Genomic DNA, 16,930 nt, shown 5'->3' on the forward strand with positions numbered 1-16,930 from the left:
TAGAGCTACTACGCGTACCAACACAGTGATTATTGCAGTGAGGCTGGAGGTACTTTTACAATTATTGGTTTTCTCCAGGGTCAGAGAAAATTTACTTACTTTTCTAGGATGTTAAAGTGAAGGATTTTTTTTTTTTACTTTTGTTATCGCAAAGAATACTTAAAATTGACCAAATTCATCATATTGATCTCTTAATTTGAAAATCGATTAATATCGTACTTGAAATTCATTATCTCACATCAATTTAGTTTATGTTGTCCAAATCCATCAAATTTTATAAAGTACGTTGATTGACAAGTGATGGATTGTTGCATTTGTTTAAAGTATTTCTCTTTAATCCAATGTGTTTTAGGTCAAAATTCTTTTCGTTCTAGTAGTCTCGTTCATGTAGTAAGTAGTACTATCGGTTGTAATAAAAAGAATGAATTTTTTAGTTTAAATACCATTTATAAGAAGAAAAAAAAAAGAAAAAATACCACTTTTTTAATTAAGTACCAATGGAAAAGTCCACCAAAATAATTTTAGAAATAGCAATATATTTCAAAAGGGACTAATGGATGAGAAATTTGGAAAAACAAACCAAAATTGAGACTTTAAAATAGAATTACAGCCACTTTTTTTTTTCTTTTCTTTTAACAAATGATATTATCTACATGTGGGTGAAGTTTTACAATGAGTTAGCAATAATGTGATTTAAAATTTTCTTTCGCTAGAATAGAATCTAAGACTTCTCACTTACTATTGAAATTATCTTAGACCATAGTACTCAGTACATAGCCAACTTTTTAAATTTATGATAATTATTACCAAAATTTCTAATATAACCCTTATAAGGATATGCAAGGATGCAATCCCACCGCTAACCCTTCAATCCAACCGCTAACCCAGCCCCATGTCTCCCGACACCTCCTTCCCCAGCCTAATCTCCCTCGCGGCCAGGACTTGGTAACTCACGACAGCTCCGAAACCTCAAAGTTCAAGCACAACAAAGATTGGGGAAAAGAGAGCAAAAACCCAGAAAAATTCCAAGTAATCCCAAATCACTGCTTTGTGTCAATCCAAATGTCTATTCTACGGTTGCATGTTCAATTTACGAGCACTAAATCAAAAGCCGTTTTTCATGTACCACCAAATTCATACACCCTTATTACCAGCTTTCTGTTGGTCATGCCCAGTTGTTAATATCATTATGTCTGTACTTCTCATGTTAAGAAACTTGGCTTCGTGAATTTGTTCCGGTCCAATTCAAAATGGCATAGAGGAAGAAGAATTTGATTTGACGGTTCATGCCCCAGATCTCGTCAAGATTATTGAAACCTCAATCCACACTTTTCAGCTTTTCCTGAAGATGGAAGCCGCTTGTTTCTTAATTTGCTTTAGTTGAACTTCTTGTTTCTTTGTTTGAGAACTGTGATAGATGTAGAGAGATTGAGTGACGAGAGAGAGGTGGGTGAGACGGGCTGAAGAGCGATTCCAATTTAACTTCTTCTCCTTCCTCTTACTCTCACGCCGTTGGGGGTTAGGGTTCGTCGAACAGGGGTCACAAGAGAGGACGCCGCAGTAAACCATTTATATGGTTATTTTAAGTTTTAAGAAAATCCTATTTCTGTTATACTGTTAAACATGTGCATCTTCTGTGTATATTTCAAAAATCTTATGGTCTTAAAAAATAAGGAAAGGAAAATTTTATTTAAACTCATGTAACTTATTTCTACACTCAACTTAAATTTCAAATGTTAAATATCTTTTTTACTCTATTGTATAATTACCATCAAGTACAAGATAAAATTAATAATAAAACTAAATTGTATCAATAAACCCATATACTATAATCAAACCTTACATCACTTCTACGTTGATTCTAGCTAATCCTAGATAATTAGTTCCAGAATTAGGAGTGCTTCAATTTTTTTAGAAAACAAATGATCAAATAAACAATGACAACTTATGTTAACAGTGGAGTTATTTTTTTTCGAAAATGTTATGGAAATAATTCAGAAAAGAAACTTGAAAGGTCTTTGGAAAATCATTCTAATAGTGGAAGAAGTAGGGAGACATGCTTGCTTGTTCTCTTCTCTTCATTGGAATAGACTCTTAGGTCTGCAAACAAAGCAGCTCATGCGGCTACATCGTTGGCGATACAGAGTTGTGCTTATCTTCTCCTTTTGTAAGGAGTTTCTTTGTATTTTCTTCCCCATGCTACTTTGTTAATGGAATTCCTATTGACAAAAAAAAAAAAAAAAAAAAAAAAAAAGAACCCAAATGATCCACCGTATTCACGAGTGCTTTAATGACATAATCTTTCAATGTTTCTACCACTTTTCACTATTCTTGCTTCTCACTCTAACTTGTTTGCCTACTACCTCATTGTTACTTGATTCTTACTTCTTCTTTCTTGATTGATTAGCAACACACACACACACACACCTATTTATAGGTGTGGTTTTGCCGACTACAATTTCCCAACGCCTTTGGGCTTTGCATGACAACCACACAACTGTACAAATAGCTAGATCTTTCTAGGTAGTGATCCACCGACATATGGCTTTGCATAATAGCCACATAATAGCTAACCATGCTAGAAGTTTCTAGCATTTGCATGGATCATATTTTAGCCTATCATCATAGGTCGGATATCATCTGGGGCCAAGACAAGATTACACTTCAACACAAACATCAATTGGGCTGGTGTTGATCTTCAACACTGCCCCTCAACACCAGCTTATTCTTTCTTCCATGTCGAGTTGATGTCAGAGCTTTTTCTTGCACACCTATTTGTGTGATATGGGTTTCACATTTCTTCGTTTTGGCACTAGATTCCAAGCCTGATTTAGCTCCACTGCAATGACCTCTTTTCCCAACTTTGAGCAACTTATGTTTAACTGCTTCTTCTTCTATGGCTACACTGGTGTATTTAGGACTTGGCTACCAGATTCTTGTTGACCTCCATAGTTGTGATTATGGAGTTGATACTTCAACTTCGCTAGGTCTTTCTTCTTCTAGTCGTTGATATATGCCAGGTTGCCAAGGGTTTTGAGGTACTGCTTGCTCAACATCATCACTATCAAGCGAATCCTCAGACTTACCTTGTCTAGATTGGATTTGAACAGTTTGCTCCCCCATCTTTTGTTGCAGCTTATCTTCAATCTCTCTTGAATCAGGCAATGCCTCTTTTTCTAAAAACCACCAAGAGGATGCTTCATCAAACACCACATCTCGTGATGTGTAACATCTTCCAGTCGTAGGATCATAACATTTCCACCTTTTTCTTTGGTTGTCGTATCCCATAAAGATACATCTGATTGCTTTCTTGTCAAACTTGCTACGTAAATGACTTGGAACATATACGTAGCACACATAACCAAATACTCGAAAGTAACTAACTGTAGGTTTCATATCCCACAGTTTCTCAAAGGGTAAGACAAATTCTAACCTTGGTTGAGGAAGCCTGTTGATCACATGAGCTGCAGTTCTCATTGCCTCGACCCAAAACCTTTCTGGTACATTCTTGGCGTGGAGCATACTTTGACATATCTCTGCAAGATGTCGGTTCTTTCTTTCTGCTACGCCATTTTATTGTGGCGTGTTAGCACATGTAAACTGGTGATGTATTCTACATTCTCGTAGATACTGGGAAAACTTATTCGAGGTATATTCTCCTCCATTATCCGTGTGTATGCAACGGATCTTATTTTCCACTTCTCCTTCAACTGTCTCCTTAAACTCTTTAAATTTTGAAAATGTTTCAGATTTTTTCTTTCATAAAGAAAATCCATATGTACCTGGAGAAGTCATCAATGAACGTTACCATGTACTGCATCCCACTTATCGATGGTTGCTTGAAGGCCTCGAACACATCGGAATGAACCAACACCAACGGTTTCACTTTAAACTTCAACACTTTGTATGGTAGTTGATGTGCTTTACTATACTAGCATCCTGCACAAACTGTGTCTATTCTCACGTCAAGCTGAGGTAGCCCCTTAAGCATTGACTTCTTCATGATCACATTTAGCTTATGATAGCTAATGTGACCCAATCTCATGTGCCATCAATCTGTTGTCTCGTTCTTCATTGTCTTGTCTACTTATGTAACTTTTGCTATCATTACATAGACTGACTACAGTTGTCCTCCCTCCATTGTTGGCGTCCTTAAGATCTTGATGTGTCGATACACCTTCATATCTCGTGGACCAAACAAGACATAATTTTCTAATGATGTTAGTTGCGGCACAAAAAGAACATTTTTCTTCATACCTGGAACATGGTAGACATCTTGAAGCGGCACATGGTTAGTGTTGTATCGAGGCACAATTACCGTCTTACCAATGTGAGCAATCAGTAGCCTCGAGTTGTTGGCCGTCACCACCAATCGACCTCCCTTGTATTTAGTCAAACTTTGTAACTTTTTCTCATCACGCACCATGTGGTTTGAGCAGTACAAATCCACGATCCAATCATTCTCGTAGTTAATCGACTCTTGATTTGTTGCTATGAAAGTTGATTCTTGCTTCTCTATAGCAACGGATGCTTCAGCGTCCCACTTTTCCTCCAAGGCTAGAGACGCAACAACATCTTAATCATCTTCATTTTTCTCCTCTGAGTTGGCGATGTTACTCTCTGTGGGCTTTTTGAACCAGCAATCCTTCACCATGTGGCCCTTCTTTCCACAATTGTAACATTTGCCCTCAAACCTTATATTATTTTAGGACTGACCACGGTTGCGGTGATACTTCGGAGCTCACCCTGGCCAAGAACTCCCTCATCCTTGATGACCTTTCGCCTTGTCACTATTTATTTTAGATCCTGCACCAGCATGCTGCTTGAAGCTGCCTTTACCTTTGATGTAGAGCGTTTCCTCCTTACCTCTTGACGAAACCCCTCCCATTTGCTTTGCCAAAGCTTCGTGATCGGCAAGCAAATTCTCAAACTCAACAAATGATGGTTCGATCAGCCATCCTTGTACAACAACAACGAAGCCTCGATATTCGGGTCTCAACCCATGGATGATTATTTTTTTTTATCCTGGATTCTACAATGGCAGCACTAGGATATAATTTAGAAATTTCACGGCAAATAGTCTTTACCTTGTGGAAATATTCGGCAATCATCATGTCTTGTTAGGCCACCGATAACAACTCGTTCTCGAGAAGCTGCAATTTTGTATCGTTTCTCTTTGAAAAGAGTGTGGCGAAGGTGTCCCATGCTTCTTTTGTTGTCTTGGCCTTCCGTATGTGCTCCAACATATCATCTTCAACTGTGATTTTTAATGCAAACATGGCCTTACTTGCCTTGATCTTCCACTTCTGCAAAGTGCAGCTGGTGCCTTCTTCTGGATGTGTAACTTCATTACCGCCGACGACATCCCAAAGATCTTGACCTTGTAGGTAAGACTCCATACACGTTGCCCACGTGTTGTAATTTTTGTTATTAAGCTTCCAACAACTTGAAGATCTCCCATCGTGTCGGCAGAACTTCGATAAGCCGAACAAGATTAGTCAACAATCTTGCGAAGTACTATACTTCTCACGATTCTCGGAAGCTTCACTAGAGATGGTCCCTGATCGTACCACTTTGATACCAATTGTTGAGAAAAAAAATTAGAGTACACAACTCTAACACAAGTGTTGGAGAGACAAAACAAGTAAACAAATTACTTGTATTAACTCACAAAATATTACAACACAACAATTCTCAAGGACACAACTTAGAAGTTGTGATACTCACTCACTTTCTAGAAACAAACTCTAGATCACTCACATTCCTATATATAAGACTATTCTTGCTTCTCACTCTCACTTGGTTGCCTACTACTTCGTTGTTACTTGATTCTTACTTCTTCTCTCTTGATTGATTAGCAACACACACACACACACACACACACATTGCGGACTACAACTTCCCACCGCCTTTGGGCTTTGCATGACAACCACACAATTGTACAAATAGCTAGATCTTTCTAGCTAGTGATCCACCGACATATGGCTTTGCATAATAGCCACATAATAACTAACCATGCTAGAAGTTTCTAGCATTTGCATGGATCATACTTTAGCCTATCATCATGGGCTGGATATCATCTTGGGCCAAGACAACTAGGCAAGGTTACACTTCAGCACAAAAATCAATTAGGCTGGTGTTGATCTTCACAAACAAATCCTCACGGTGCCCAAAAAAAAAAATCATAAGAAACCACACAGCATCCATGTGAAGTTCTTTTTTTTTTTTCGTGACTTTACATAAGAGGGGAGAAGACGGCAAGAAAGAAGGGTGGGGAGAATGCCAGCGAGGCACAAAGTGATATTGTGTGAAGGCGATCTCAAACTAAATCTGATATGGATGGATTAAATTACGTTAGATTAACCGGATGATCAAAATTTGTCTAAATGTATGTAAATACACAAATGGTAAATATGGAGTCGGAATCCATTCCCTTATTTTGAAATATTACAATATTAAGCTTAGTATCATGCATAAGATTCAAATTCAAACTACAGGCCTATTATTGTAATAGCATTAACATGGGATAATATTCGGTTGACACCATTTTATTATGCATCCCATGTTAATTGAAAGGCCCCACACATACGAGAAAATAAAGCATTACATATGCGCATACAAATTGGAATAATACTTAGGTAGGTACTCATTAGTAAGGACTATATATACTCATTTTTTGATTTGGTCCAATTAAAAGATGTCACATGTTTCTTGTTTTTAAAACAATAAAACATGTGTTGAATTATTATTAGACCAAATCTGAAAAGTGAGTATATAAATACTCACTAGTGCGTACCTAAGCATTCTCTAACAAACTTAGGCATGGTCTGAAGTGGGTATTGCTCTAACAGTTGGGAGGACTTGGGCATGTCCCGTAGTGGGTTTTGCTTCATCGGCATGTTCTAAAGTGAGTATTGCTTCAACAACTGGGGAAGTGTCAATACCGGTTGACATAATTGACACGCACCCATTTGATGTGCGCGTTATGTTCTGTTCACCTTTGTCCAAGTTTTTAGATATTTCATGCCAACCATTATCAAAGTGGCCAGCTTCGCCAACCTCTGTATAGACCTGCAATTACGTACATATTGCAAGTATTTAAGAGATATCAAATGTGTTTAGCTTCCCTTAATCGTTACCGTACATAATATATATTATTGTTAAGGTTTTTTAGATATAAGCCCATACAACTCATATACCTCAGATAAAAACTCACCTATAAATAAACATCCAATAAAAACCTAAAATTTAAATAAATTGCCACATAAGAACATAAGTAACCTATTAATATAAGTTATTTACAATTTATACCTCAACTTTCTATAATTGTTCTCATACAACCATTATTAGCCAACCATTATGGCTAACGTTTTTAGCAATTTCTTTTATCAATCTAACAACAAACTAATATACTTCATTACCATATCTTTTAACTATATAACTTTAGATAAATTGCTTTGCGAGCACAGAAACATATATATAATAGTAAAACATAAAATAGAAGATACATTTTTTGAAAAGTTAAATTGTAGGTAAATTATATTCATACAAAAACAAAATTGTAGATACACTACTGTTGTAAAAAAAGGTAAATCTTTTATGTAAAATTGTAGATACATTATTGTCACAATAGGTAAATTAGTTTCATATAAATTTAAAAGTAGGTAAATTATATTCATACAAAAATAAAATTGTGGATAAATTATTGTTAAATAAGAACGGGTAAATTTTTATCCTAAAATTGGAATAATAGATAAATTATTTTTGTACATACATTAATTTTTTATAAAATTAAACAATAGGTACATCATTAGCTTCACCAATTATACACAGTAGGTAAATTATTTTTGCTAAAACTAAACAATAAGTAAATTATTTTTTCAGATACATAAGTGTTGTAAAAATTAAATAATAGATACATTATTACTCCACAAATTTGATACGATAGATAAATTATGGTAAAAATTTATAGTTGGCAAAAAAAAAAAAAAATTTATAGGTACATTATTTTATTGATAAATATTTTAAAAGATAGACTAGCTATTTCACTAAAAAAATATATTTAAATTGAAAAATGTTGTTAAGATTAAGAAAACTTTCCAAATTAATTTCTATATCAAATTAGACACAAATTTTATGGAATGAGAGAAACATGAATAAACCAAATTAATTACAAAATGTGGAAATACTGAATTCTCATATAACATGCAATGCATTTAGAATATTAGTGCCTTTTTTATTTTTGTAAAATCATTAATCCTCCTTAAAATCTGCATATGTTTAATTGTGCACTTTAAACATGCAAAAAGGGATATTTTAGGCGTTCGAAAAATTTAAAATGTGTAAAGTCAAATATAATTAATGAATTTGTTTATATGGAGTCTAGTCATTAGGTTTTATTCGAGTAAAAAAGTTATGTCGGGTTTTATATAAAAGAAGTTGTCTTTGAGAGGTTAAAGTCATATTTACACCTTTTTGAATCATTATAAAAGAAGTCTAATCATCACCGTTATATCATGTTATTTACAAATTATAGCCTAAAAAAATACTCCCACATTTTCCTAAAGAGGTATTCATCAATTCCCCCCCTGAACTTGTGATCATTGGCCAATTTCCCCCCTCAACTTTAATTTTGGCCAATTTCCCCCCTCAACTCTCATAATTAGTCAATTTCCCCCTTCAACTTTAATTTGGCCAATTTCCCCCCTCAACTCTCAAAATTAGTCAATTTGCACCCTACTGTTAATTTTTTTTTATTTTTAATTTTCCATCTATTCTTTTCTTAATTTTCAATCTTTCTAATAACTTCCAACAAAGTACTAAAATTAACATAAACTCACTTGCATAATATAGGGTAAAATATACAAAAACATAATACAATTAGTATGTGATATGGGTTGATTATAAGAAAAGTTATGAATCGGGTTTAAAGCATGTAGAAGAAGAAATAATAACAAAAAGAAATAATAATCCTAAACTTATGGATCAGACCTATTTCGATAAAATGAGTTTTTCTTAATAAGGAGTCGAAAATTATGAATAGACTAGCCATTTTTTTCACTAAAGCTCGATTCTCTGCAATTTACTTGAACTTAGCTTTCACTTTTATAAAGAAAATTGTATTCACATACAAAAATTTACACATCAATCGTTTTCGTTATTAATTTTGTATAGTCAAAAATCAAATAAAATTACTCCATACTGATTTATTATGACTAATAATACTATCTATGATAAATTGTAAAATTCTAAATTTTAATCTATTTGTAATAGGATAAAGATATAGGAACATGATTAACATACATCTTATTTAGTTTCTTACACACACTTGTTTAATTATGATCAAATTAAAAAATTAACAGTAGGGTGCAAATTGACTAATTATAAGAGTTGAGGGGGGAAATTGGCTAAATTAAAGTTGAGGGGGGAAATTGACTAATTATGAGAGTTGAGGGGGGAAATTGGCTAATGGTCACAAGTTAAGGAGGGAATTTGATGAATACCTCTTTCCTAAAACAAAGAGTCATTAATACTCACCTTGTTGTCATATTTTATACTGTTAAATGGGTTGCTCCAAGACAACATCCAGTCGCATTCACTACCGGCGTTATTCACGCCTCGGTACACAACAGCCGCATTGGATCCAGCCGCCGCTAAGTTAGTGTGGACGTGCGAAAACGCACCCCACTGACCATTTAAAATCTCTTGTGGGTAGGGTCCCTCTCCGATGTGCCCATGCCAATCGTGCGTAGCATGAAATTTTATCATGTCCCCAGTTGCATTGTAAACAACGCAGCCGATGCCATACTGCTTCTTCCACTTGTCCGCATGGTTTCGGGCGTTGACGTTCTTCTCCCCGGCATTTTTCATGTTCAATGCCACGTGTGCCCTGTCTAATCTTGTTATTTCCTTGCCGGAATAATCCGGCATCCCCTTCAAAGTATCATCGGTGATGGGGTTGCCAAAAACGTTATCGGCCATCTCTACACTGAACTTGATTAACTCTCTCTCTCTCTCTCTCGATTTTTTTCTGGTGCATTTCTATAAGAGGTGATGCATATTTATATAATCTCAAGAGCAGGGATGTTGATCAAAAGGAAAAGTCTGAAATGTCCCTTGAGAAAAGAAAAAGAAATAAAGGTCACGCTCTCACGATGGAGAAATTTCAACATAATAGGGTCGAGACTCAATACATCAAGTGTTATAACATAATTTGAGAGAAGTTTAATTGTTTATAAGTCTAACTACTTTCATAGAGGAAATTTTTTTCAATATATCGTGAACACGGTCCGATACACCAAATGTTATAATAAAAGTAATTAGATGTTTTTTTTTCTCTTTAAGTATCCAACCATTTGTATTATAACACTTGATGTATTAAACTGTGTTGCTTACTCAATTGCCTCATAGAAAAAGTGTCTCACTCCAATAGACTAGACAAACCAAGTAGAGGAAATGACCCTTTTTTTTTTTTTTTTGATCACTACACTTATTTTATGATATGCGGAAGTACTAGGCACTTGAAAATATTTTGTCCACCAATAAGACGGATTGAACTTTCTCCAGCATGTTGACATGGACAAACCAGTGCAAGCATTGGGAAAAGATGATATACAAATAAATAAATTATTTTTTTCTATTTCACATTCATTAATTCAATATGATAAAACTCGGATGACATCATCCTTTGATGCATCATCACGTCTCAGAGCATTCCCACCGTAGCTTTTTGCTCGGGGGACAGTCTCCAGAACAAAGGCCCGAGGGCCGGTGGATGGCCTCCAGCGTGAGGCAGGCCGGGGGATGGGGGAGGCCAGAGGGCCAGGCCCGTGAGGGATTGCCAGGCCTTGAGCCCGAGCTGAGGATGACGCCATGCTGACGCCAGGGTGGCGTCAGCGTATTATTTAATTTTTTTTGTGTCAGGCGCGTGCACCCCACCCGCGCGTGGGGGCGCGTCCCGACACAATAATCAGAAAAAAAAAGGTTTTGTCAGTTACCGTTGGGAAGCCACGTGGCTTCCCACGGTACGTTAGATCCTAACGGTCACTTAATGTGGACCGTTAGATCTCAACTGTAAAAAAAAAAAAAAATGTCAGATTTAATATCCACCGTTCGATCTGAGATCAACGGTGGATATTAAAATGCTTTATAAATTAAAAAATAAATGAAAAAATAGTTTAAAAAATCTGAAAAGTTACCGTTGTGACACGTGGCACAATCTGGAGCGTTGGAATTCAAATTTTTTTATATCCAACGGCAGAGATTAATTAATTGAATAAAAATTTAAAAAAAAATGTAAAAAATTCAAAAAAATTCAAAAAAATATCTGAAAAATCTGAAAAAAATTGTAAAAAAAATTGTTTTTACTTTTCTATAAATACCTTCTCATTATCATCTACCTTACACAACAATTTCATATTTTCTCAACTACTTTCAATCACATTCCTTTCTTTGTCTCAAAATTTGAATCCATTTTTTTTCAACAAAATGACCACTGGTGCAGGTACGAATTGGTCGCTTATTGAAGATGTTGCGTTGTGTACTAGCTGGGTTGAAGTTACTCATAGTTCGCTTACGGGTAATGAGATGCAGTTGCGAGAAATGTGGAGTCTTATTCATACCAGTTTTCTTGAGAAAATTGGTGGGAAAAGAACCAAAGAATCGATGTCCAGTCGTTGGAAATTACTTAGCCAATCGTTTAGTACGTGGAGAGACGCTTTGGCACAAGCTAGTAATAATATTCGAAGTGGGGAAAATTACTCGGATCAGGTAACAATTTATTATTTATTGTTACTTATTTGTTACATTATAATTATGTTGTTTGTATTATTTATTTATTTGTTTGTTTGTATTATTTATTTATTTGTTTGTTTGTATTATTATTTATTTATTTGCTAGTTAGTTATTTTCATTATAATTATTTATTTGTTACTTATTTTCATTATTTACTAAACTTGAAGCCTTCTTACTTATTTTCATTATATTTGTTACTTATATATATATGTATATATTTGCTAGTTAGTTATTTTCATTATAATTATTTATTTGTTACTTATTTTCATTATTTACTAAACTTGAAGCCTTCTTACTTATTTTCATTATATTTGTTACTTATATATATATGTATATATTTGATAGTTAGTTATTTTCATTATAATTATTTATTTGTTACTTATTTTCATTATTTACTAAACTTGAAGCCTTCTTACTTATTTTCATTATATTTGTTACTTATATATATATGTATATATTTGCTAGTTAGTTATTTTCATTATAATTATTTATTTGTTACTTATTTTCATTATTTACTAAACTTGAAGCCTTCTTACTTATTTTCATTATATTTGTTACTTATATATATATGTATATATTTGCTAGTTAGTTATTTTCATTATAATTATTTATTTGTTACTTATTTTCATTATTTACTAAACTTGAAGCCTTCTTACTTATTTTCATTATATTTGTTACTTATATATATATGTATATATTTGCTAGTTAGTTATTTTCATTATAATTATTTATTTGTTACTTATTTTCATTATTTACTAAACTTGAAGCCTTCTTACTTATTTTCATTATATTTGTTACTTATATATATTTGCTAGTTAGTTATTTTCATTATAATTATTTATTTGTTACTTATTTTCATTATTTACTAAACTTGAAGCCTTCTTACTTATTTTCATTATATTTGTTACTTATATATATTTGCTAGTTAGTTATTTTCATTATAATTATTTATTTGTTACTTATATATATATATATGTATATATTTGCTAGTTACTTATTTTCATTATAATTATTTATTTGTTACTTATATATATATGTATATATTTGCTAGTTACTTATTTTCATTAAAATTATTTATTTGTTACTTATATATATATATGTATGTATTTGCTAGTTACTTATTTATTTGTTACTTATTTTTATTGTGTAGGAACTTCAAGCACAAGCTTGGTACGCTGCCAAAACCAAAAGCAAAAATAAATCATTCAACCGGTGGGAATGTTGGAATATTGTCAAAGATTGTCCTAAATTTAGAGTTGTGCCAGTCGGTCCAGAAGTGCACATGAACAGCACCCCTCTACACTCTACACCCGATCATGTTCATGAAGATGATGCAGAAGAAGTGCCCGAAACGCCCGTCCCTGAACGCGCGTCGGGTTCGACCCGTTTTCCAATTAGGCCTCAAGGTAAGAAGGCTTCAAAGAGAAAAGGTAGTGCTTCCAAGAACGATTATGCAAAGTTCATGGAAGAACTTACTCGCCAAGGTGAATTGACTTTGGCAAGGGACCTGGCGAAAGATGAGGCTGAAAAGGCTAGAGAGGCATCAAAACAAGCAGCTGTTGAGAGAAAATTTTATGCTAATGAGAGAGAAAGAGAGCTACTTAGGCAAGAAAGGGAACATGTTAGAGAAGAAAGACGGGCTCAACAAGATCGTGAGATTATGAACATGTCTTTAGAAGGGAAGTCTCCAAATTCTAAATTTTTTTGGAAATCAGAGAAAGCGGACGTTGTGCGAAGGAGGCGTGCAAGAGAAGCAATAGCAAGCCAAGGTGGTTCTAGCACCGCAAGAGAAGATCATCCTAGCACCACAAATTGGTTAAGTGATGATGAATAGAGTACTTTTTGTAATCGGAGCCCATAATTTTCCAATCACTTTGGGTTGTTATTTATTATTTATTGTTTGTATTATTTATGTTGTTTCCAATTTCTTGAATATTTATTCAAATTAATTTGGTAAGTTATTTATTAAAAGTCCATTGTTCAAATTAAAAGTCCTTGTATAAAATAATTAAAAGTCCATCGTTCTAATTAAAAGTCCTTTACATAAACATAAACATAAACATACTAAGAATTACATAAACATAAACATAACAAAATTACATAAACATAAACATAAACATAAACATAAAACATACTAAGAATTACATAAACATAAACATAACAAAATTACATAAACATAAACATAAACATAAACATAACAAAATTACATAAACATAAACATAAACATAAACATACTAAGAATTACATATACTAAGAATTACATAAACATAAACATAAAAAAATTACTTAAACATACCAAATAATAAAACACACCAAATAAAATAACATAAACATACCAAATTAAAAAAAAACACACTAAATGAACTTAATTATCTTCAGCTTGTTTCAATGCCCACTGGTGCTCTATCAAGTCAATTTGTCGGGCATTGTGCATGTCTGGCATTTGAAATGCAGTATATCGTTGAATGAGCCTTTCATTGTAACGTCCATCCCTTTGTAATGGCTCATGTTGCACGGGCTCATCGGTGGCGTCATGAGCACAATATATACGTGTTCTTGAATTGTTCATCGGGTCTGGCTCATATTCATCAACGGCTTCATAATCGTACTCATCTTCCACAATCATGTTATGAAGAATGATGCACGTCATCATGATGGATCGAAGCGACTCTACATCAAACAATCTGGCAGCACCCCTGACGATCGCCCAGCGAGCTTGGAGGATACCGAAACAACGCTCTACATCCTTCCTGCACCCCTCTTGACAGGTTGCAAAGTGTTTTTCCTTTGCACTCCGTGGACGTGGCACTGTTTTGACAAAGGTTGACCAGCGCGGGTAGATGCCGTCAGCTAGGTAGTATGGCCCGTCGTACATACGTCCGTTGACCTCATACGTAACTTTTGGTGCATTTCCTTGCAAGACATCGTTGAACACTGGGGATTGGGCAAGGACGTTGATGTCATTTTGAGCTCCCGGGACCCCGAAAAAGGTGTGCCAAATCCATGTATCAAAAGATGCCACCGCCTCCAGAATGATACTTTTTGCTCCTTTTCTGTCCCCGTAAGCGCCTTGCCATGCACTTGGACAGTTTTTCCACGTCCAGTGCATACAATCAATGCTTCCAATCATCCCCGGAAAGCCACGCATCTCCGCCTTCTTCAACAGCCGCTCCAAGTCCATGTGTGTAGGTTTGCGGAGGTACTCAGCGGTGTAGATAGATTCGATTGCTCCGCAAAACCTCATCAGGGACTCAAGAATGGTTGATTGCCCCATCCTCGTTATCTCATCCACTTGGTCTGCAGATGCTCCATATGCAAGCATCTGCATGGCAGCAGTAATTTTTTGCTCAGGCAGTAGACCCATAGCACCAAAAGCATCTTTTTTTTGCACAAAATAAGAATCATGGTTGCAAACAGCAATCATGATTTTGTTGAACAAATGTCGTTCCATTCTAAAACGACGTCTAAAGTACGTATCAGGGAATGCACTATTAGGAACAAAATAATCATCCAAGAGTTCCATACCTCCTCGTTGCCTGCTTCTATTAAGGTTTCCGGAACGGCTGGGCCTGCAGATCTGAGCCGCAGCTTGGATGACTCGACGGGAATGTGAGGCTCTGCCCCTTCTTACTTCGTCATTTCTCATTTGACGCTCCTCATCCTCTTCCCTTTCATTTCTTACCCTCTGGTGATTGAAGATTGCTTCAGATTCGTTAAACAATTCTTCCTCTTCCTGATTGTATTCCCACATCATCCTTGAGGAAGAAGAAGACGACATTGAAAGAAAGAAACAGAAACTATGAATAATGATACAAATTTTTGTGAATAAGGAAGCAGAAACTATGAATAACGATAGAGATCTTGAGAATTTTGGTGTGAGATTTGTGAGGATGGATGGTGGATTATATTGAGGATTCAGAAATGATTAGGTTCTGCATAATGCCACGTGGCATGCCGTCATTCGTTACAAATCTGATGGAAATCTATCCTCAAAGATTGTGAACGGATTATGACACGTGGCATGTCGTCATTCGTTAAAAATCTGATGGAAATCTATCCTCAAAGATTGTGAACCGATTATGACACGTGGCGCGACGTGATTGGTTAATAATCTTATCACAAATCCATCACCAATAATTGTATTATTTTGTATTATTTAATAATACTTCGGATAATGACACGTGGCGCACCGAGAACGATTAAAAATCTTATCCGATATTACAATTAAAATTATTTTGTATTATTTTATAATATAAAAAAAATACTAATATTTTATTGCCTATTGCCAGGGCTATTGAAGTGTAACGGTGGAGATGCAAATTCTATTGCCAGGGCTACTTACTGTTCATTAAGGGCAGTTACTGTTCATTAGGTGGATTGAATAGTGTATTGCCAGGGGGGAGGGCTCCAACGTTGGAGTTGCTCTCAACACAGTACCCTCGAGGCTGGCTGGAAAACTACATTTGGCCCACTACTGTCCTGCCGTGATCTGCCAAGGTGGAGAAACAATCCTTCAATAATTGAGAGTATCAATTTCACAAAAAGAAAAAGAGGACCTTGCGCGTGTTTATTGTTATGCATATGATTCCCAACGATTACACGTATTCTACATAACTTGATTTGTGTTGTTTACGTTCTAAGTTTTAAAATTCACCACAAGTGAGGAGGTGTATTGAGAGTATCAATTTCACATTGGAGAAATGAAGGACTTTGCATGTGCTTATAAGTAATTGAGCTATTCTTTATATTATCAATTGATTTTATGATAGAACCTTCACTACATAAAAGTGTCCGACAAAGTACATATTTCCTCGCATATTTGGTTTTCGAATTTTTATTTTGTTTATTAATTTATTAAAATTTCGTGATGGCAGGTGGAGGAACAATCATCATTGTTGGGAATACTAATCCCACATCCAAAAAAGGAGGAACATTACATGTGCTTATAAGTAATTCGTTATATTGTCAATTAATTTTATGATAAAACCTCAATTTTTTTCGATCATCATATTTTCATTTCTCTTAGACAACTCCCAGTACACTACTGTGCTTCTTTAATGTAACTGCAAAATACGACATTTTAGTTTTAATGTACAAGCACATTAATTTGCTTCAATCAAATTCAAACTACTTGAGT

The 16,930-nt window shown here is 34.8% G+C and overlaps 1 protein-coding gene across 1 annotated transcript; it reads right to left on the minus strand.

Annotated features, from left to right (window-relative positions):
* Positions 1 to 6,816: 6,816 nt before the first annotated feature.
* On the minus strand, positions 6,817 to 9,981 carry LOC137740522 (23 kDa jasmonate-induced protein-like). Its single transcript, XM_068480370.1, has 2 exons — positions 9,538 to 9,981; positions 6,817 to 7,071 (listed from the first exon to the last, which is right to left on the minus strand). The coding sequence occupies exons 1-2, from the start codon at positions 9,979 to 9,981 to the stop codon at positions 6,817 to 6,819; spliced, it is 699 nt and encodes a 232-aa protein (XP_068336471.1).
* Positions 9,982 to 16,930: the final 6,949 nt, after the last annotated feature.

The sequence above is a fragment of the Pyrus communis genome, chromosome 7 (genome assembly GCF_963583255.1).
Source record: "Pyrus communis chromosome 7, drPyrComm1.1, whole genome shotgun sequence".
Lineage (NCBI taxonomy): Eukaryota > Viridiplantae > Streptophyta > Magnoliopsida > Rosales > Rosaceae > Pyrus > Pyrus communis.